The following is a 21,637-nucleotide window of genomic DNA, read 5'->3' on the forward strand; positions in this document are numbered from 1 at the left end:
ACACATACACACACAAACACATCCAACTTTTTTCCCCTATAGCAATCCCAAAGTTACAGAGACTGTTATGAGTTTTATTTCACAAATATGAAAGTCGGCCTCAGGTGGTGAAGTTGCTTATCTGGTAATTAGGAGAGTTTGATTTGAAGCAGGCACTGGCAGCCTGTTGTTCCAACACCTGGCATTTTCTCACTGATTAGAAATGCTTCCTTTCAGATACTGAATTCTTTAGTTGTTGAACTGTTTTCTGGTCATCTCTGTTCTGTGAGTGTTTACCTGTAAACTGGCCTAACTTTAGCCAGTTTGGCTATGATACTTCACTTGCTTTCGGGAGAGAGAAAGAGCAGAATTTGAAAGGAAAAGAGATACTATGATAAACTAGGGAGGAGCTGTTTTACTGACTGAAGATGTTGAAGACAATGTTAGGTTCTATGAAAAGAGGAGAAAGGGACATGGTAAGTCGGAAGAAGGAGTGGATACCAACCTGTACTATAAACTTTCCAGGGTGTGGGTGCCTCTCTGCTGTAGTTAGCCTTAAGGAAAGGGTTAAGTTAGCCTCTATATTTCTTAGGTACATAAATCTCAAGATGAAAAGAAGTCTTCTTAATTGAACAAAATCTCTCCCATAAAGACAACTTATTGTCCTGTCCCTCATTAAGGGACACTAAGTTAGATGATAGGTAGAAAAGAGAGGCCATGGGTGCCCGGGAGTGCTGGGCTTCTGCTTGGATCCTGACTCCTTTCATTGGGTTGTTTCTGCCCCTCCTCCCCCCCACCGTTAACATTTCCTTTTCATGGAAACTGGATTCTTGAAGAATAACTTGAACAGGAATAGTTCTGCACTTTAAATTTGGGAAATGATCAGTTTCCTGTGCCAGAGAAAAAGCTGCACTTGAAAATATTATCTATACTGTGTTTCCCACTTAGCCTGTTCTTTCATTGTGCTGTGCTATTTAAGGTATCTGCTATCGATGTAAACTCCCAGCCAGTACAATTCAAAGTATTATATCAAAGGCACAATGGTCTGTCTTCATCGCAGCATAAATATTTGTACAGTATTAAAAATAAAGCAGTTTAGACAATGCCTAATTAAGGATAAGTCATGAGAACATTCATATGAGTGTATGAGCTGCTTTTAGAAATTCATTTCTGGGACGGGAGAGAGGGCTCCATAGTTAAGAGTGGTTGCTGCTTTTGCAGAGCACCTGAGAGTTTGGTTCCCAGCATTCATGCCAGGTGTCTCACGGGTATCTTTAACTACAGCTTCAGGAGATCTGAGGCTATCTTGTGCCTCCCACAGACACCTGTATACAAATGATAACGCCTCTCCCAACACACACATGTTTTGTGTGTATGGGTGTTTTGCTCCATGAGTGTGTACCATGGTGTGATGCCAGAAGAAAGGATCAGATTCTCTTGAAAGTAAAATACACTTTTATGTAAGATATAACCAGGAAAATGATAGCACATTTGAGACACCCTGTTCTCTTTTTCTCCTATCTTTGTGATTTATTTTTATTTTTATTTATTATAATAATAATAATATTATTATTATTATTATTATTATTATTATTATTATTATTATTATTGGTTTTTTTTGAGACAGGGTTTTTCTGTGTAACCCTGGCTGTCCTGAAACTTACTCTGTAGACCAGGCTGGCCTCGAACTCAGAAATCCGCCTGCCTCTGCCTCCCAAGTTCTGGAAGTAAAGGCATGTACCACCATCACCCAGCATGATATTTTTGTTAATGCCATCAATATTTTATTATTTTTTCTGACTCTAAGCTCTTTTACAAACAAACAAACAAACAAACCCAAAACCAAAACACTCATCATACCCAAGGGAGTCTATTTTGATTTTATATTGTAAACCAGACTGATAAATTCTAATTGTTATCATTGTTTGAGGGTCCGTTAGGACTAGAAAGCGTTGGTGGGATAGAGTATTCACCTTACGACAGTTTTGAAGAGAAGATCCCAGATTGGCCTTTGGTTTTATGATGAGCTGGTGTGAATCATTTGATCAGATCTGAAGCTAAAGGCTTGCTCTGGTCCAACTTTACATACGTTGTACAGTTTTTACTGTACCTTGAATAATAATAGTCTTGTAGCGTTGAGGTAATTAGACAGAAAACTCAGTTGATCTGTAACTTGATCTGAGTGGATTGTTTCTGTTCTCTACTTTTTCTTGTGTGTAGTATACACTACATATTTTGTTTAGTGTATGTCTGTATCTGTGTTTGTGTGTGTGCATGCATGTGTGCATGCATATGACATGTGGAGGCAGAGGGTGGTAGGTGCTGGGTGTCTTCCTTGATCCTTTCTTGCTTTATTTTATAGACAGAGTCCTCACTGAATCAGTATTTGCTGATGGAATAGATGGGGTGGCCAGCAAGCTCCAGAGATCTGTGGTGTGTGTTTTCCCTGTGTTAGGGCTACAGACTTGAGCTACTGTGTCTGGCTTTTTATATGGCTCCTGGGGATATGAACTTGGGTGTCGTGCTTACACAGAAAGCACTTTAATGCCTGACTGTTCTCTCCAGCTCCTCCACTCTATTCTTGGTAAGTTTATAGATTTCTGGAATGTTCAGAAAGTTAATACACAAGTACAAAGGTTGACATATAAACACAGTATATGGGTATTATGGGTATATATAATGTCTGTACAAAATACTAGTCAGGGTAGGGTGGCATCTTTAACAAAAAGACCCAATATTTGGAAACAACAACACTTAAAAATATCCATGACTCCAATTTTTTGATAATTTGGCTTAAATTGTTGGTTCCAAAGTCATATTCATTTATTGAAAACCCGACTTTGAATTTTGAATGTGAGTCCCGTGTTGGGCTATCTGGTGATGTGCAGGATGACTACTGTCTTCTGATGCTGGACAGCATCAAGGCGACATGCTTTAATCAGCCACATGGTCAGGAGAGGAGCCATCTGGCAGTCCACAGTACACTGTATTGCTCACCTACAGTGCTCTTTAGCTTAGGTTGATTCAAACCATTTTTGGCTTATGATATTTTCAGTTTACAGTGGGCTAATTAGTGTGTCACATGAGCATTTATAAGCAGTATGGTTTCTTCTAAAAAGTCCAAATTATAGTATTTGTTTTTATATCAAGGGATTCTCCAGGAGTTGGCAGAATCTCTGTTAGTAAAAGTGTAGAGAGGAACAGGCAGCAGCCTTCCTCTTAGCTCTTTTCTGACTCTTGGTTGCTATGCTAGTTTCTTCTCTGGTTAGATGGACAATCCTCTTGCCAGAAGCAAATGACAAGAAGAGTTTGTTTTAGCATACGGTTTCAGGATGAAAGGGCATGGCAGTGATCCTGGCAGTGAGAACCAGTCATGTCCTTGGCTGTGAGAGGGTAAGGTGTGTTTCTCACAGTTTGTTGGCTGACCATGGACCTGAGCCCTCTGTGTAGACTGGCCCTCTAATAACCTTCTAAGCTAGCTCTTGCAACTCTCGTCTGCCAGCTGGTCTCCAAATCTCAAAGAAGCACTGCTCACTGGAGACCAATTGTTCAAACACATTTCATACCCAGATCATATAAGCAAGCGGTGGAAGTAGTAGTACTGTGGCTGGGGGTTTCCAATAGTTGCTAGTGATAATGGTGAGAGCAGCCTAAATGTCTGCTGATATTTCCTGAAACTTTGCTGTGTGCTACGCAGAGTACCAGCTATAATCCTTTCATTTAATCCCTCCATCATTCTATGAGATGAGTCGTTTTTCACAAGTGGGATTTAATGGCTAAGGAAACCCATCCTTGGAATCTCTGGCTTCTCAGGAGTCTTTGCCACAGAGCTCAGTCCCACCTCCAGGAGATTCCTGTGGTTGGATGTGTGTGGGTTTAGTGGGCATTTTCAGATCTGTTGGAGGAGGTATGCAGAGAGTAAACGTTGAAAGGCTTCCAAACAACCTACCACAACACCACACACTTTATTATCTTCCTTAATTTCTTTAATTGGCTTCTCCCTAGAATTGCCTTGTATATCTAACTGTCTGGAAAAGAGACATCATTTACCCCAAACAGTACAAGGAAAGCACATCTTAAGGAATCAAAGTTTTGGGATAAATATGCTAAGAATTATTGACGAAAGTTACTCCTTAGAAATGCTAGTTGAAAGTCAATAAAATGACATTATTTGGTATTTGTGTCAACAGGTCCAGACCTATTGTTAGCTTCTCATCTAAGAGTTAGTATCTCCACTTTAGAATCCGGTGAGACGAGAGCTCAGTAGCACAGGTCACAGAACTTTCAGGAGGATTTACTGCTATTCTATCATGAAAGTAGTATTTTACTTAAACACTTTAATGTCAAATGGCATTTTCAAACTTACAACTCTGGGATGATCAGTACCAAGTATTTCTAAGAGTCAAGTGGACCTTGGCAAAATTCTAAGCTTGTGGTTGTAAAGTGCAAAGGCTACAGAGATCAGTTTGTAAAAATGAGCAAAACTGGCTTCAGTTTAAAAGACTGCAGTAAACTGTGGCTGCTAACCATCAGCTTCAGTGGGAGGCAAGATAGAGAAGAGGGATGCTTGTGACAAAATGAAGTGAATACGTGGCTCCCTTCTGTCCAGGCTGGTGGTGCTCTTGGTCTGTTTCTCTTGATGTTGACACTGGGTCTTTTCCTCCAGCACTTGTGCCTCATCGACCTTGGAGCTTTGCTGATTCCACAGGACTCACTGGCTAGTCAGCTCCATGGATCCTCGTGCCTCTGCCTTTCTGGTGCTGAGACATGTGAAGCAGTGGGATCTGAACTCTGGTTCATGCATGTGTGGCAGTCATGCGCCTGACTGAGCCACATCCCCAGCCCTAAATGAATGTTTTAACTGTATTGTACTATCCTTAAAACAAGCCCTGTGGTGCTCTTCACATCTGCATTAGAACAATTATTGCCCTAAGCCAGAATAACTTGTTAACAACCTTTTACTAACTAAGCTATATAATGAGTTTGTAGGAACTGAAATTTCAAAAAACAAGACTTAAGCAAGAGAAAACTAATGAAAGGCACAAGAGAGAAAAGAATGATTTTATTTTACTTTTTAAAACATTTATTTATTTATTTATTTATTTATATTAAAGGCAGGTTTATTGGGAAGCTGCACTTGGACAGGCAAGTTCAGTGGCCCCAAGGACTGAGGCTAGGGAAGTCACAGTGGGGAAAGAGATTGGGTTGGGAGTGGGAGGTGCTGGGAGGAGAGAGGAAAAGAGGAAGGCACCTACAGAGAGAGAGAAAAAAAGAGGAGAAGAGGAAAAGAGAGAGATGGGGCGAGGAGGAGGTGGGAGAAAGGGAACGAGAGAGGGAGGGAGATAGGGGGAAAGAGGGAGAAGGAGAGGGAGAAGGAAAGGAAGAGCAAGAGGTTTATTTTAAATGTTAGTATGTTGTCACTGTCTTCAGGCACACCCGAAGAGGCCATCAGACCCAATTACAGATGGTTGTGAGCCACCATGTGGTGGCTGGGAACTGAGCTCAGGACCTCTAAAAGAGTAGTCAGTGCTTTTTAATGCTGAGCCATCTCTCCAGTCCCTTTTATTTTACATTTAGTACTTAAATGTAAAGCTATACAATCTACTGATAATACTTTCATTTCTTTCCTTTTTGGTTCACCTTCACTATTGCCAGTCTCCTGTTCTGCATCTCTAAAGTCTTGTGTCTGATGCATAATGCTCCAATCACAGGCTGACAAGTGATTGAGACATCCAAGAAAGCACTGTTTTTATGTAGGGTTTTGACTTGTTGGGATCGAGTAGAGAATGGTAAATTGTTTTATCTTCAAAAGCATTTTTTTAAAAATTTTATTATATGTATGTATGTTTTGGCCACATGTATGTCTGTGTGCCACGTGTGTGCCTGGTGTCCATGGAAGCCAGAAGAGGGTGAGGGATCCCTTGGAATGGGCATTATAGAATGTTGGGAGCCAACATAGGAGTTTTGGAAACTGAACCTGAGTCCTCTGGAGGATCATCCTGTGCTCCTAACTATTGGCCCATCTCTATAGCCCCTTAATTATCTTCAAATCCAGAGATTATGACTAAAATTATCTGTCTCTGATGTGATCATGAGGCTCAGTTGGAATTAATAATTACTCTGAAACAGGAGTAAAACATGTTGTACTTAGTAGATGAATACATGTAGGAAGTCTGTCAGTGATGTAAAAACTGCTTTTAGCCCAGGACCGTGTGGAAGCATACACTGTCCTTGGGGAACTTGGCACTTGATTGTTTAGATGTCAGTGCAATTTAGGCTTTTACCTGAGTAATTCAAGTGTTGTATATTCCCTTTGAATGACTTTTAGATTGGTCAGTATCCTTGAGGATGAGACTTAAATGGTACTGAAGTGCTTAACAGATGGTTTATTATTTCCAAGATTTTGTAGTTTTGTCTGGATGGAATGTTGCCATGGTAGCTGAGGGACAAATGATCATCTTTTAAAGATGAAAAGATGTCATTTATATTCATTAGGCAGGTGCAGTTCAGAGGATGAAAACATGCAACCAGTTTTTTTTTTAAATAGTTACAGTTTAGGGCATTACAAAAGTAAACACACCACCAACCACCCTGGAATGGACAGCACATCTCCCCACAACAAAAGGATTAGCCAACTCTAACTGTCATCAGGATTGAGAACCCCTTCCATTCATGGATGGACAAGAAGACTGTCATAACCTGTAGTCCATGATGCTTGCCAATATTTTGAGAGAGAGAACACACTAAAGAAACTTATAAGTCATAGTGTGTGTTCTGAAATGACTATCATCTACTGAAAAACAATTGTCTCTTTGTTCCACAAGCTTACTGAACACTATCTGTCTGCCTGTCTGCCTATCAGTCTGTCTATCTTATTTTGAGACATGGTCTCATTGTATAGCCCTGTCTGTTCTGGAACTCACTATTTAGAGTTGCTAGGAAACATCATATTTACTTGAAATAGTGATTTCAAGACAAACTCTGGTTTCTATTCTACAGTATTTGGATATTTGGCAGTCATTTGCTCAGTAAAAAAAGTGAGCCTTTCACTTCTAGAGAAACAGCTGATAGTGTTTGTTGGCAGTAATAGAATTCATGCTTTCAAGTGAGCGTTGACTTTTAAGAAATGAGTGTCCATCTCTGGGAGTTGTCTGCTCCCTAACACTTTAGGAATTTTCTGGTGAGCTAGATACTAATATTCACACATGTGATTTGTCGATAGAATGTAGTGACCTATGTCAATATTTAGAACATAGATAAAACTATTACTAAAGTAACACTGAAAATTTAAACATTCCCACATGAGTATAAAATTCCTTTATGGTAGACCAGTGGATTTTAATGTTTCAGTGATTTTGCTATGTATGGGTTCAGATTCCATATTACTACTAACTTTTAAGAAATTATAGTTGATTGAGTTTGGTAATTCAGGTAAGAAGAATATCCATGATTATCTGAAAAAGTGATAAGAAACATATTCTTTCTGTTTTAAATATACATTTATAATAGGTTGTGTTTTCTCTGGATAATTCCACTGAAGCAACACATCACAACAAATTCAGCACACATGATGATCCAGCTGTCTTCTTTTAAGGTAGTAACTTAAAAATTGCAAGCATCTCAGGCAGTGTACACTTAAAATGACTTTACTTATTATATGTGTGCCTGAGCCTATGTCTGCCTGTGCAGGTAGGTGCATGTAGGTGCTAATGGGGTCTAGAAGAGGGTTTTTGATGCTTTGGATGTGGAGTTATTATCAGGGAGCTGTCCAGACTGGGTGTGGCACCTGAACATCTGTACTCTCAACACTGAGCCACCTCTGTAGCTTCAAGTACAAAACTTTTCACAGAAATTATTTTGGGTAAAAAAACTAACACTAACCCTTGAATTTTTCCATTCCCTGAAAATGGCGCCACATCAGCTAGATGTTTAAGTCAAATAAGGCTTGTGTGATTTAACAAGATTTTGTGTATGCTCTCAGAAAAACAAAATAAATTTTATTACTATCCCAATGAATTGTGATATGATAATGTTTCAAGTTTAAAAGGCAAAAGGAAGATATTTGTCCTCATACATCTATTTTCATTGAATGAGTAATTTTTTCCTACAACAGGACAATCCCTCTTGAAATTTGCCCTTTTCATTTTTACCTGCAAATTCCTCCTCATTCTTCATAGACATAGTTCCAAGATGATCTAATGATGCTGAGATATGTCTGTATATGAAGTATTCTTGTGAGCATCAAGATTTAATACTTATGTGATATTGTGAATTTAGGGTGACTAGAGTGGCTAGAATCTAACGTGTAAAATACTAAAACTTGTGAGACTTTTGAGAGAGATGCAGGTCTAATTGGTGAAATAATAGGAAAGGCAAAAATGAGCTTAAGGAGGTACCTTAGAGCCTTGAAATTTCCAAATACAAATACATGCTAAGAATGAAGCCATGTGAGCATTGCATGCTATTGGATGGTAGCAACACAGTTGGAGAACTAACGAAGAGATTCTTGTGTTTTTCTCATCTACCTAATGAGTTTCTTCCTTCTCTTGGTAGCAAATCTATGATATTTTAGTGTTATTAAACTTTAGTTAGCATTTGAAATTTGACAATTAATATAAGCTTTTGCCTAACTTATAGTTAAAAGAAAATAACGTGGAAAGATACAGAGAAAATAAAGCATGTGCTTATAGCTGGGGAAGATAGCCCAGGGGATCTCAGAAAATGTTGTGTTGGAAGCATTGTTGGAAAAGTGGGCACGTGCTGACACACACATGTGTCAAGGTCCTCAGAGAAGCATCTGGAAGCCTCGCCTTCTCCAAATGTGGTTTGTCTGTCTTGTCTGAACACCTGCTTGCATTCCCACAGTTGATGAAACTAGATTGTGACTCTCTGGGGGAGGCATCTCCTGGCTGGTTCTATAAAACTCTAAGTTGGGGGGTAAAGGGGTCACACACAGAGATGAATACTTGATGTTGAATTGAAATAAAAGATGAAATGAGAGAATCTGTCTTGCCACTGCAGTTCACTTGAGAGCTTCTCTCTGTAATTGGCAGTCTTTGGAAAGATCAACCAGGCAGCATCTATCAGAACGTAGGCTCTGGATCTGCTTTATGAGAGACACCAGAGTCCTGTTCATAGTGCAATCGAAACCAGTCCTCTTTCTCAGGGCTCAAGAAAGAGTTGGGAGCCTTTGTTTAGACTTTCCATATCTTAAACACAACACAGTGCATGTGAACCATGAGCATTAAATGCTGTTTTCTAGGGCTTATTTGGAAACATATTTGTGTCAAGGCAGAAAGGATTTAATTCCAGTGGAATTGTGGACTTGGGCAAATGATTAAGTGCAGAGAATTTCTTTGTGAATTCCTTTACATGCCTCTGTGAGTGACTTGATGCTTTCTTAGGGGCTCTGAGAAGGCTTAACGTCCAGGCATTAAACTGAGGAACTTGTTGATAGAGCCTGTTAAAAGATATATTCATGTTGACTTTCAGGATGGAAGGCTTAATATTTGTAAAAAATGCCAGAGAGTTCACGATTGCAGATTCCCAGCAAGCCATCTAAAGTCTGCTTTTCCTGTTGTATAAGACAAGGGCTTAGGGAGTGACTGGGCAGGCCTGCTAGTGAGTTCCCGGATCCCTTCCTATGCAGCACTCTCTCCGATGTCATGGAGGGCAGAAGATACAAATGTCAGATGGCTAGGTGGTATATTCTATTAGTTTACATGTTTCCTTCCAAGTCTTATTTTGACTCAAGTTTTACAACTTCCAGGATTTCATTTAGTGCTTGAAGAATGTGCTGGGTCCTGTTTATGAAGAAACATTTATAATTGTAGAGGTGACATTTAAGGTTTGCTTGCATGAGACATTACCTGTTTACTGTGTGGTCAATGTGAGACATAACTGAGGCAAGTGCAGCATTCTTGTTACTGTAAAGCTAAAAGAAAAGCTGAAGGTCATGCTGGGATGAGAGTTTGTAAGTACTCAAGAGAAACAAATCCGAAATTAAACTGAGGAATACTAATAAAGTGAGTACTTAAAGCTATCAGATTCAAATGCCCTTTCTTCTATGGCCAACTGTGTATAACTGTAAAACTATTTCAAATTATAAAAATTATCTAAAAGCTATAAAGTGGTTCCAAAATTATAATATAGCATTTTAATAAAATTAAAGTCATACCCAATACTTTTGTGTTTGTTTTATTTAATTTGGTGACTGCAAGAGAGTTGAGTTATTTTGTAGCTAGGGAATCTGAGGTATGAACTCGAGGAATCAGGAGCAACAAACAGTGCTGAAGCTGATGGCGGGAAAGATCTGGGGGCGTCCTCGTTTCATTTTGTTTAAATCAGCTTTGTTTTTAAAACAGAAATGATAATGTGCTCACAGCCAAAAGTTCAAAACATGTTGAAATATTACAGAAGTCCTATTCCTGACCACTAGACAGGTGTAGCTAATGTTTGCAGTTTTGGACTATTTTGGCCATTTTTTCTCTGTTTACATGCATTGATATTATATATATATATATATATATATATATATACATAATGTTGATATGATATATGTGTATATAGATACATTTATACATGTACACATATGTATACATATATACGTACATATATGTGCATATATCTACATGCCAGTACATCACTTTTTGAATTATTTTCACTAAATTTTCATGAATATCACTTATGTATAATGTATGTATTATTTATATACATATGCAAATATATGGGAATTGTTTTCAGTACATTCATGCTTGACTGGGCTTTGAATGTACCACAGTGTATTTTATGATTTTTGTATGGGTGAATCTTTAGGTTGTTTCCAGTTTTATTACTTTTATGACCAATGAACACTTTTGTCAGAATATATTCCCAGGACAGATTCTTAGAAGTAGAATTACTAAGTTAAAGGAAAGCCTACTTCAAGTGTGACATATACTGTCAAGTTGTCTTCAGGACTGCTTTTTCAGTTGTTATTCTTTCAAGCAATGCCTTGAGGGTGATAGTTTGGGGACATTATTATCAGTGTCTTCATCAGCAGCAGCCCTAAATGTACAAATATAACATAACAAAGATATGATTCTTATTGGAATTTTTATTTTTTAAATGTCGTTGTCAGAGGCTCCCTGAACTTTACGTGCCCTGAGAAGTTACATACCTTCACGGCTCATAGTGGCAGAGTTCTCAAGGCAGACAAAGGAGTGATGTGCTGTAGAATCTACAACATCTTGAGAACATAAGCTCAGTTTGCTAAGTGCAAAGTTCTCTGTCTTTTTAAACCTTTTAGTTTAAGGCTCACTATATATCAAGCATTCTTCTGTATGTAGCCTTTAGTAAAAGACTAATTATCATTAAGAATTTCAGTCTAAATATTCTAAATACAACACCCCTCCCCAGCCCCTTTCTTTCCCGAAAGCTGGCCATTAAACTCAGGGACTTGTGCCTGTTAGCAATTAGTCTAGCACAGAGCAGTGTTCTCAGCCTTTGCCTCAGTCTTATGCCTACCATAGACCAATGAAGAACTCTGACCTAATCCCAGAAACTTAATTTTTTGCTTCTTATGAAGCATGAGTTTGATGACACAGAGATGGGAAAGGATTTTTCTTGAAACCAGTTACTGGCAAGTATGTCTTAGTGTGTTGAAGTATCTCTGTTTTCCTGTTCCTCCCTCCCTCTTCTCCTCCCTCCCTCTCCCCCTCCCTCCCTCTTTCTCTTCATCTCACAGTACTAAGGGAGTTACTTTAGAATTTTAGGTCCTTTTGCCTTTTTAGTTGGAATGTCATTTTTCATTATATTTTGGTCTTTCTATGCTCTGTAATACTTAAAATTTAGGAAGCACCTGATTCTAAATGTTTACCCTTGCATTCTGAGGATCAGGTGAATGAATTTAATTTGTATAGACCTGATTAGTTTTGTCTCTGCCTCAGCATTGCAATGGAAGCAAAATTCTCAGGTAGGAGCACCAGTGAACAATAGTCTCACATATTGTAAAACTATTATACTCAGCAATTGGAATTTTAACCTCTAGTTTTGTCTGTTTGCTTGAGACAAGGTCTAGCTAGTCTTGGCCGTTAGGCAACCTTCCTACCTCTGCCACTCAAGTACTGGTATTACAGGAGTGCTTTGCAATGCCCAGTGGTAAGCTTTGGTGATTTGTATAGGACTTAATCTCATTCTGCTCAGCACTGATTCATTTTATGACATGAGCTTTGCCTTCATAATGTCTTCTCTTGTTTCACACAGGCCTTTTTGCATCGAATGAACCAGTGTGCAGCAGCAAAGATTGATAAAAATGTGACGGAAGAAACAGTGAAGGTAAGCTTTATCCACTCAGCCAAGCTCGGGTATCCTGAAGGTGATGCTGTGTCTGTCTACCAGGCAGCTTAAGCCCTTCAGCCAAGCTTGGGTATCCTGAAGGTGATGCTGTGTCCATCAATTGTTCCTGCAGGGATTTTCAGCTTAGTGTCAGCTCCACTGTGAGTTCCTGTGGCAGTGACTTGTGTTGATAGTTTGAAAGAGGAAGCTAGGGATTGGGGAAGGAAAGGAAGAGGTTACATGTTGTAGACTATTTGTTTACCAAGCTCATGAAATCATTTAAAAAAAAATAAGAATAAGACAATAATTTCAGTATCTGTGAAAAAGTTTGGCAGAGAGTTGCCAAAGTAGTTCAAGAAGGTAAGAAATGGCTAAATTCCAATCTCTACAATCTCTAATGAGCAAGATTTGGATGTTCCACTGGAGTGCCGAGAAAAATGTAATGCCCCAACACAAAAGTAACACCATAAGCATTTCTTGTAAAATGTAGGGAGGGGGTGCAGGGGTGGAACGTAGTGGTGGTATGTGTTCTGGGATAGTAATACAATCGCTGCAGGCAGCATAGGAGCCAACTGAGGAACACTGCTCATAGCCCAGGTGGCAGAGAGTTGTTACAGAGTGTGTAGTGCTTGAGGGTCTGGGTTCCATCCCCACCCCACCCTCATAACACATTCCCAGCCATCACACACACACACACACACACACACACACAAGAAAAGTTGTGAAAGTTTTGAAAAAAGAAATAAAAATGGTAGGCAGATAAAAATTATTTTTTTCTGAAGTAGCTGCTGATTATGCTTGCTGTTTTGTTTTATTAATAAAAAACCCAAGGTTTCTGAGATTCTTCTGAGTCTATTTCCTTCTAGATTATCTATCTAACTTGCAGGTTTTTCTACCATTGGAACTTCAGTTAACAAGCTTTTGGGCTCAAAGAAAGCCAACCTGTGGTTGAAATGGCTTCTAAAACTTTCACTGACAGGAACTCTAGGTAGAAGAATGTATCTGTGCAGGTGTTTCAGGGTGGGCAGTGTTGCTAGCCTTCTACAGTACACAGCTCTGCCATCTGGGTACAGTACAGAGACCCTGCAGTTGACCCAGCTATGACTTCTACACACAAGCACCTGCCAGAAGCAGGAGGGAAGCTTCATTCCAGGATGCCTTTCACAGGGTCAAGCAGCTCCCTGAAGCCCCTCAGCAAGTCTGCCCCGCACTTGTCCTTACAGGGACTCTGGGAGAGGCTACGACTGGTAGGCTGGGATTTGCAGTGCCCGCCCCCCACATCCCCAAGATTTTTTCCCAAATGTCTGCATAGTATCCTCATTCCCAGAGTTCTGTGGGAATAGAAAGATCCAAATATTCTATTCTGCTTTCCAGGTGGGAGTAAGAGCTGCCATGGTGTAGCTTTCTGTCTAGGATGCTATATCCTCATGGGCTTTTTAATTTAATTTTTCAAATTTGCTTCACAACTACACTTACAGTTTTTATTTATGCATTTCTTTTACAGTTGTTATTCTCCAATATCGAGGAGATCCTCGCCGTACATAAGGAGTTCTTGAAAGTTGTAGAACAATGCTTACATCCGGAACCCAATGCCCAGCAGGAAGTGGGAACCTGCTTTCTTCACTTTGTAGGATTTTTTTTCCTGTTTATTTTCAAACTCTTGACTTTAAGGATCACATCTTGGCAGAGTAGTGTGTGTGTGTGTGTGTGTGTGTGTGTGTGTGTGTGTGTGTGTGTGTGTGAAAACAGCATGAGAAGTAAAGTCGGACACCAGAAGTTTGGGGTCTTTTAAGGCCAATGAAATCTTGCTCTCAAAGCCAGAAAAGGGGAGGGAGGCTCTCATCACCCATTCCACTCAAAGAATAAACAGCCTTTTCTTTTCTCTGACAAGCTCGTTCTCTGCATCCTCTGTAGCTTTGAATTCTAATGAATATTCAGCCTGTTTCATAATGAATGGATTTTTATGTTTCCCTCAAATATAGAGCATTTTTATTTTGAGGCAGAAACTTCTCACTTTTGTAACGGTGCTGCGAGCCCTTTATTGGTCAGAATGTTCCCTTGTTAATTGGCTGGTAGCAAACCTGGAGGTGAACAGACCCTGGCTTCCTGTGGCTGCTTTTCCTCCAAGATGGCTTCTCAGAAGTTTGCTTGCAGTGCTGTGGAAAGAACGAGGGCCAGGGCTGAGTTCTCTGGAACACGGACCTAGTTATCTGTTTTGTGTACTTGTGCAGGGTAGCTGGAATTATGTAATCAATGTGCAAAAGAAGGAGCCTCCTCCTTAGTGAAAATTGTTTTTAAGAACTACAGGACATGCATACTATAGGAACAAATTTTTTAAAATGTCATGGTTGATCCCATTCCGTTGATGCTTATTTTCTGAATGCCTCCCTGAATAAAATGGCTGCCCAATGACTTGTTTCACTTAAACAAGTAGATGAGAGTTTTATACCCCAAATGAAGCTTTGTGTATATTTTCCACATAGCCTTTTCTTGTGGTTTCTTTACCTATATGGGATGAACAGGCTCATTTTGTAATTTGTATTTCATAAAGATAATTCTGTCAAACGAAGATGTTCCTCAGGTCTGAGTGGATTGCAACTGTGCATTTCTTGGTTATGGCTAGAGGCAGTGAAGTTCATATCCACTTCTCAAGCCAGTTTCCCTTCACAGAAAAATCAGATCCCCCTGCCAGCTGAGCAGCTGTCATCGCAGGCCAAGCTGACAGCCATTTCCTTAGTACCACATTATGAATCTCTCACTCATAAATGTTGCTCAGCTATTTCTGAACTTTACTCTTGTTCTGGCTCATATCATCTCTTGAGGCAAATAATTTGATACATGTGCTGCTAGCTATATGAAATAGTGCCTACTATTCTAACTGTGTGTCTTTGAAATTACAAAGGACATCCTTATGTTCTGATATTTGATCAATAAATTATTTGTTTTTCACTGGGCTCCTTAGATAGCTATTAATAATAACTCCTTTGAGAACATTTTTACAGATGGTAAGAGAGACCAGAGATTGTGATAGCAAAAGTCTTCATTTTTGGAAAGAATTTCTCTAATACTGCAGACTGTGTGTATTTTTTACTGGCAGCTTAAGCCACTAGAATCTCGATGGATCATATCTCTGTCCATCACTGACCTGGCCATTTCCAGTGAATGGTCCTGTTTGGAGCTCTGTACACTTGTTCATTTCTCACAGAATAAAGCAGTTTGACAGTAGTAATAATACTATTTCTTGACCTTTCTGTCTGAAACATCTTTCTATGAAGCAGTCACTGGGATGTTGTATCAACAGGGTCTGCTGTTATCTTCATTATTTGTTGGTGGTCTTGTTTGTCAATGTCCTTCATAAATACAGTTGGTATACTTGGTTGACATGAACTTCAGGGTTGTGTTTTCATGATTTCTGCATGATTTATCACATGCTTCCTTCCTCTGTCTAAAGTGACTTCATTCTCTGAGCTTTGCCATTACTTAGCTCACCTATATAATTATATTTATCTTGATAAATTTATTATCTCTTTTTAGACTATATTTATGAATTGAGGAAAATAAATAATATATATGCATATAGCTATGAAGTATATCTTTTGAGGTATTGTACCTTTGTAGACTTTAGTTATACATATCACATGGGTTAAAATTTCAAAGTAGTAGTGGTATACAGTGATTCTTATTTACTCTATTCTATAATTAACAGAAGGACAAGTTTCGTATCTATGATGAATATTGTAGTAACCACGAAAAGGCACAAAAATTGCTTCTTGAACTGAACAAAATAAGAACAATCCGGACGTTTCTTTTGGTAAGTGCATGTTCAGTTGATACTGTACATTGGCTGGTTGAGGGCCCTACCTGTAAGAATGCATGTGACATGCTTTCATTAGTTACTTCTTAGCACATGTAGACTTTGAAGCTAGTCCACGGACAATCCAAGCATTCAGATCTGGGATGAGCTTGTGTGTGACAAATAATGTTAATGTCCTCTTCTGGTTGACCTGGAATGTGTGTGCGATCTCCTAGGTTCCTGGTGAGCAAAGGACTTAGGTCAGAGTTCACCTTTGCCTTACATTGTCAGCTTCCTAGAGATGTTCTTATGCCTTAGAGGATCGGAAGTGGGGTGGTCACAGGAAGGAAGCAAGTGTACAGAGGAGTTGTTCTCCTACCTATATACATTCCTTACTCTGTATTCATGGAAGCATCAGGAAGCAATGTCATGTTTTGTCAGCTCTGCAGTATCATTGTAAGCATCTGATTATGATGAGTTGGTAGAGCATTCCCCCAAGGTCTAGCTTTAGAGCACTTCCATGTACTTACACATCCTCTCCTGTTTCTTCATAGCCCTCACTTACTCTAGGCCACACTGATTTACTTTCTATATAGAGTGGCATTTTCTTAAAAATATTCTTTTGGATAGTCTGATTATATAGGGCAGGCTATCTTCAAATTTGTAACCCTTCCACCCAATATATCTCTTAGGTGCTGTGATTAGTGATCAGATTTCAAGTTTCTGTAGGCTTTATATGAAGAGAAACATAGAGTAGTCTACTGGCCTATAGTTTCTTTAGTGCATAGCTTTATGTAATATATTTAATTATACAATCATTATTACTGAATTATATTTCATTGTGTAGATTTGCCACATTGTGTTAATCTGTTTTATCAATTAGTGAATATTGAGTGAGACATGCATAGTGTTTGCTATGAATTATGAGCAGTCATGCACTAGCCTGTCTGTGGGGGGCATAGATTCTCATTCTCTTGAGTAGAAACTAAGAGTGAAATTGGTGGATCGTATGGTAATTTTTTTTCCCGTATGGTAAATTTAACTAAGAAACTGGTTCTGTTTTTCACAGTGGTCAAGCCATCCCCAGAAACCTGTGCTGAGATTTTGGGGTTTCTGTCCCTTGCCAACACTTGCTGTGACTAGGCCTATAATTATAGCTATGCTAGTAGGTCTGTAGTATTTTATTGTAGTCTGAATTTGAAACTAAGAATGCTTTCTTGTGCTCACTAAACATAATCTTTGGTAATATATTTATGTAAATCTTTTGTGTATTTTAAAATAGGAGTGTTTATATTATAGAGATGTATAAATGTTCTTAGTGTTGGGAACAATTTCTATATCAAATATGTTACTTTCCAATATTTCTTCCCAGCCTTGGTTCTCTCTTTTTTTTAAATGCCTTTTGAAAAATCTAAAGTTTTAAGATTTGATGAAATATAATTTGTTAATCTTTTCATTATGGCCATGCTCTTCTTGTCATATTTAAGAACTCTGTACTTAGGTGTTGTGCTTACTTTATAAGTTTCCTAAATGTTTTATTCTGTTGGTACTGTTATGTTTAGAATTATCTTAGTTTCATTTGGGGATAATTCATGTTTTAGGTGTAGTAGTTTTTGCAGAGTCTTAGGGTGTTCTATTTGCAGAGTCCTACTACCTGAATTCAAGCAGTTTATTTCTCTTTCTTTTCCTTATTATATTATCTAGATTAGAATCTATTGTAGATTGCTGAATAGAAGCACTATGAACAGGCACCATTGCCTTATTGTTGGTCATAGAGTTAAATCTTTGTAAGTTAGACATTGTTCACATGAATGGTCTTTCTTAAGTTTTTATAACATTCGTAGTTTTGAGAGTTTTCATTATTACCTTTCCTTCCTCCCTCTCTTCCTCCCTCCCTTCCTTCCTTCTTCCCTCCCTCCTTCCCTCCCTCCCTCCCTCCCTCCCTTCTTCCTTCCTTCTTTCCTTCCTCCCTCCCTCCCTCTCTTTCTTTGAAGTCTAGGCTTTGTGCATGCTGGCCAAGTACTTTATCACTAAACAACATCACATCTCTCTCTTTCCCTTTTTTAATGTTGGAAGCTATGACTCATTCATGTGTGTGTGTATGTGTGTGTGTGTGTGTGTGTGTGTAAAACTATAAATAATATATATGTGTTCTTGCTTATACAGAATAATGAAGTTCTGAATTATTCATACTCACTTATCCACATAAAAATGGAGTATTGAGTCCTAGTATAATTCTCTTTTATAGCTTTCAATTCTGTTCATTTTCTTTATATTTTGTTGTTAGATATGTATGTATTGATAATTATTATGTTCACATATCTGTTTATCATTATAAAATAATCACTTTTGCCTTAAATGCTATTTTTTGATAAAGTATATTTTCCTTGTAGTTACGAACGATCTCTTAGTGCTTGGAATTCAGTCCTTATCTCTTATTGAGCAACTCTTTATGATTTTTATAGATGTTCTGGTACACAGCACATAGGCAGAACTTCCTCTCACAGGCATGCTCATTTTCCTGTGTTTTTTAGTTGCCACAGACTGTTGCCTTGACTCCTGCAAATGTGACCCTGACTCTGACAGCCTTGCTTAGACTAACTAACCCTAATTTTTCCTATACATCATTTCTACTAGTTAATCTGGGAATGTCTGTAACTTTACTCTTGAAGGGTGGCTCTACTGATGGAACTCTTGATTACATCTTTGCTTTTCCTAAGTTGACTTGAACTGCTGCACAGATTCACAGCTTCCCTTGCTTCTGATGAGAGTGAACATGTCCTTTGTATATTGTTTGCGAACTACTTCAATTTCCTCTTGCCACCCTTAGTGCTCTGTCTTTATCTTTCCATAGGTTAACTAAATTGTGATTAGATGAGGATAATAACTTTGCTTTTATCACTTGTAGATACGCCTTTTGCTTTTTAATAAATGTTGAGACATTTTGTCATGGCCCGAGTGAAATGTGGCTGTGTTTCTAGCTACATGTGAGGAAGAGGTGGGAAGGCCTTTTGAATTCAGGAGCCGAAGACTAGTCAGAGCAACATGGTCAGACTCCAAGGTTCCACCTGAAAATAAAATGAACAAACTAAAACATAAATTGTGAAGTTTGTAAGCATTATTAAAAACAGTGACCATAAACCAGGTGGTGGTGGCGGCACATGCTTTAATCCCTGCATTCAGAACCAGAGGCGTGTGTATCGTTGTAAGTTCCAGGCCAGTCTGGTCTACACAGTAAAATCCTGTCTCTGAAACACCAAAAGAAAAAAAATCACATACTTTTTAAAATGTTCTTTATTACTGTTGTGCATACATTAAAATAAAAATATAATTATGAGCTTTTTTCTATTTTGTGTGTATAGGTGTCTTGCCTGCATGGATCTTTTTCTACTGTATGTGTAGTGCTTTTGAAAGTCAGAAGAGGGTGTCAGATCTTCTGGTTCTGATTTACAGATGGCTGTAAGGCACCATGCAGATGTTGGGGGTCAGAGCCAGGTCCTCTGGAAGGGCAGCTAGTGCCCTTAGGCATGCCCTGCTAAGCTGTCTCTCCAGCCACCGCCTCCGGGTTTTCTCCTGTTGCCTTGGAACTGTTTGTTTTTCCCTAATGCTTTTAAAAAAATTCTCTGTTCTTCACATTGGATGATTTATATGAACTTATTTGTAGCTCAGTTAAGTTCTTTTTTCGTTCAGTGTCTGTTTGATTTGGCCCCTCTGCTTCTCTCTGTTGAGGGCTCCTGTTCTCTGCTCATGATCCGTGCCCTTCAGTTATTTATGTGGTGCTTGCAACTCTCTGAATATACTTACGATGGCTGCTTTGAAGTCTTTCTTAAAAATAATATCTGGCTACGCTGAAGATTTTTAATGATTAAGTCAAGTTTTCCTGATCCTTTGTGTATCTCATAATTGTTTTAAAAGAATCATTTTTTCACTATCTATAAGTACACTGTCAGATCCCATTATAGATGATTGTGAGCCACCATGTGCTTGCTAGGATTTGAACTCAGGACCTCTGGAAGAACAGTCAGTGTTCCTAACTGTTGAACTCTGGCCCATATCTCATAATTTTAAAATTAAAAAAAAAAAAAACTTGACATTTTAAATAACTTAATGGCAACTCTGGAGTTGGTGTTTTCCTTTCTCAGATTAGTGACTGGGCTTTTTTCTTGTTTTTGTTTTTGTTTTTGTTTTTTTCATTTTTTTTCTGTTCCATTCATTGTGACCTGCTTAGATTCGATCTGAGTTCCCGTTTCTCTATGATACCTCTACTCAGTTTATCTTCCTTGTTTAACATTGTTTAACATTGTGTGCAACTTGTCAGAACTGCTCTCAGGAAAGTGCATGCCCGCACCAGTGTGAGTTGAGGGCAGTTGAAGGCCAGGTGGTTTGTAAGACGATTTATGCTTCTTGCCCTGGTGTCCACTCAGGTCCTTCTTGCATGACACCCCCCTTTCAGCAGCCAAAGATAAATGTATTCTCTCTGCCACCTGTATGTTTTTAGGTTATCTATGTTAAATTACTGGCTAGTCTGCTTGAAGACCTCATATAGAACTGTAATCTCAGGCTAACGTTATGGAATGTGGCAGCATCTTGGCCAACACTCCTTGGTATAAGATTTTTGCTCTCTGAGGCTCCCTTTACGGAGTGTAAGAACACTACTGTTTTGTTTAGTGTGTCCTGTCTTTAGCAGCAACCACTTGGGATGGTACTTAGTTTAATTTGTTTAGTGACCTATGTGAAGTCCTCCTGGAGAAGTCACAGGTCAAGAATGTGGGATTAGGTGACTCAAAGCATACTGCAGCAGACAGAATCTGTCTTGATAGTCCATATCCTGAAACTAAGTGAACATAGGTTATTGGATGGCATTAGGATATTCATTATATTTCAGGTTAGTTTCCTTATTCATAAAATGAGGCATAATTCATAGAGTTATCCTTTGAGACTTATATAGCAGTCTCTAGTTTGGGGTGATGATGGTATTATCTTAGGCCTTTGCTAATGCTGTTATCTCAGGAATGTTTTCATGTCATTGATCTCCCTGAAACTTACTCAGTGGACATACTTATTTTTATGACTACAGCACAGCTCACTGTGGGCTGTATGAGCCCACAACAATCATTAACCCAGAAACTGCTCTGCAGACATGCTCACAGACAGACTGATGGTGCTACAGACATGCTCACAGACTGATGGTGGAAGTTCCTCAGTTGAGGTTTCTTGTTCCTAGGTGACTCTAGTTTGTACCAAGTTGAAAAAACTCAACCAGGACAAGTACTTTCTGTGCATGCATGAAGACAATCCATTGTTCTGTTTTCTAGGACTCATGTCAGTGCTTACTGAGTGTCTACCTAGAACCCAGCCTTAGACGCAGAGAGATAGGATTTCCCAGAGCAAGCTGGCTGGAGTAACCAGTCATAATGGTGAGCTTTGTCTCATTGAGACCCTGTCTCATTGAATAAGGTGAAAGAGGATTGAGAATGATTTCTTTTTTTCTTTTTTTTTTTATTTTAGATATTTTCTTTATTTACATGTAAATTTCTCCATTCCCAGTTT

At 38.8% G+C, this 21,637-nt stretch overlaps 1 protein-coding gene across 2 annotated transcripts in view; it reads left to right on the plus strand.

The window, feature by feature from the left end:
- Positions 1–21,637, plus strand: part of Prex2 (phosphatidylinositol-3,4,5-trisphosphate dependent Rac exchange factor 2) — a 300,091-nt gene that overhangs the window by 55,362 nt on the left and 223,092 nt on the right. Inside the window, exons 2-4 of one of the 2 annotated variants that reach the window (XM_031366853.1) lie at positions 12,223–12,294; positions 13,799–13,921; positions 16,001–16,105. In XM_031366853.1, coding sequence (XP_031222713.1) covers positions 12,223–12,294; positions 13,799–13,921; positions 16,001–16,105 — 300 coding nt within the window. The remainder of the gene's footprint in view (positions 1–12,222; positions 12,295–13,798; positions 13,922–16,000; positions 16,106–21,637) is intronic. The other variant, XM_031366854.1, reaches the window with a different exon arrangement.

Source organism: Mastomys coucha, unplaced genomic scaffold (genome assembly GCF_008632895.1).
Source record: "Mastomys coucha isolate ucsf_1 unplaced genomic scaffold, UCSF_Mcou_1 pScaffold14, whole genome shotgun sequence".
NCBI classification, from domain to species: domain Eukaryota; kingdom Metazoa; phylum Chordata; class Mammalia; order Rodentia; family Muridae; genus Mastomys; species Mastomys coucha.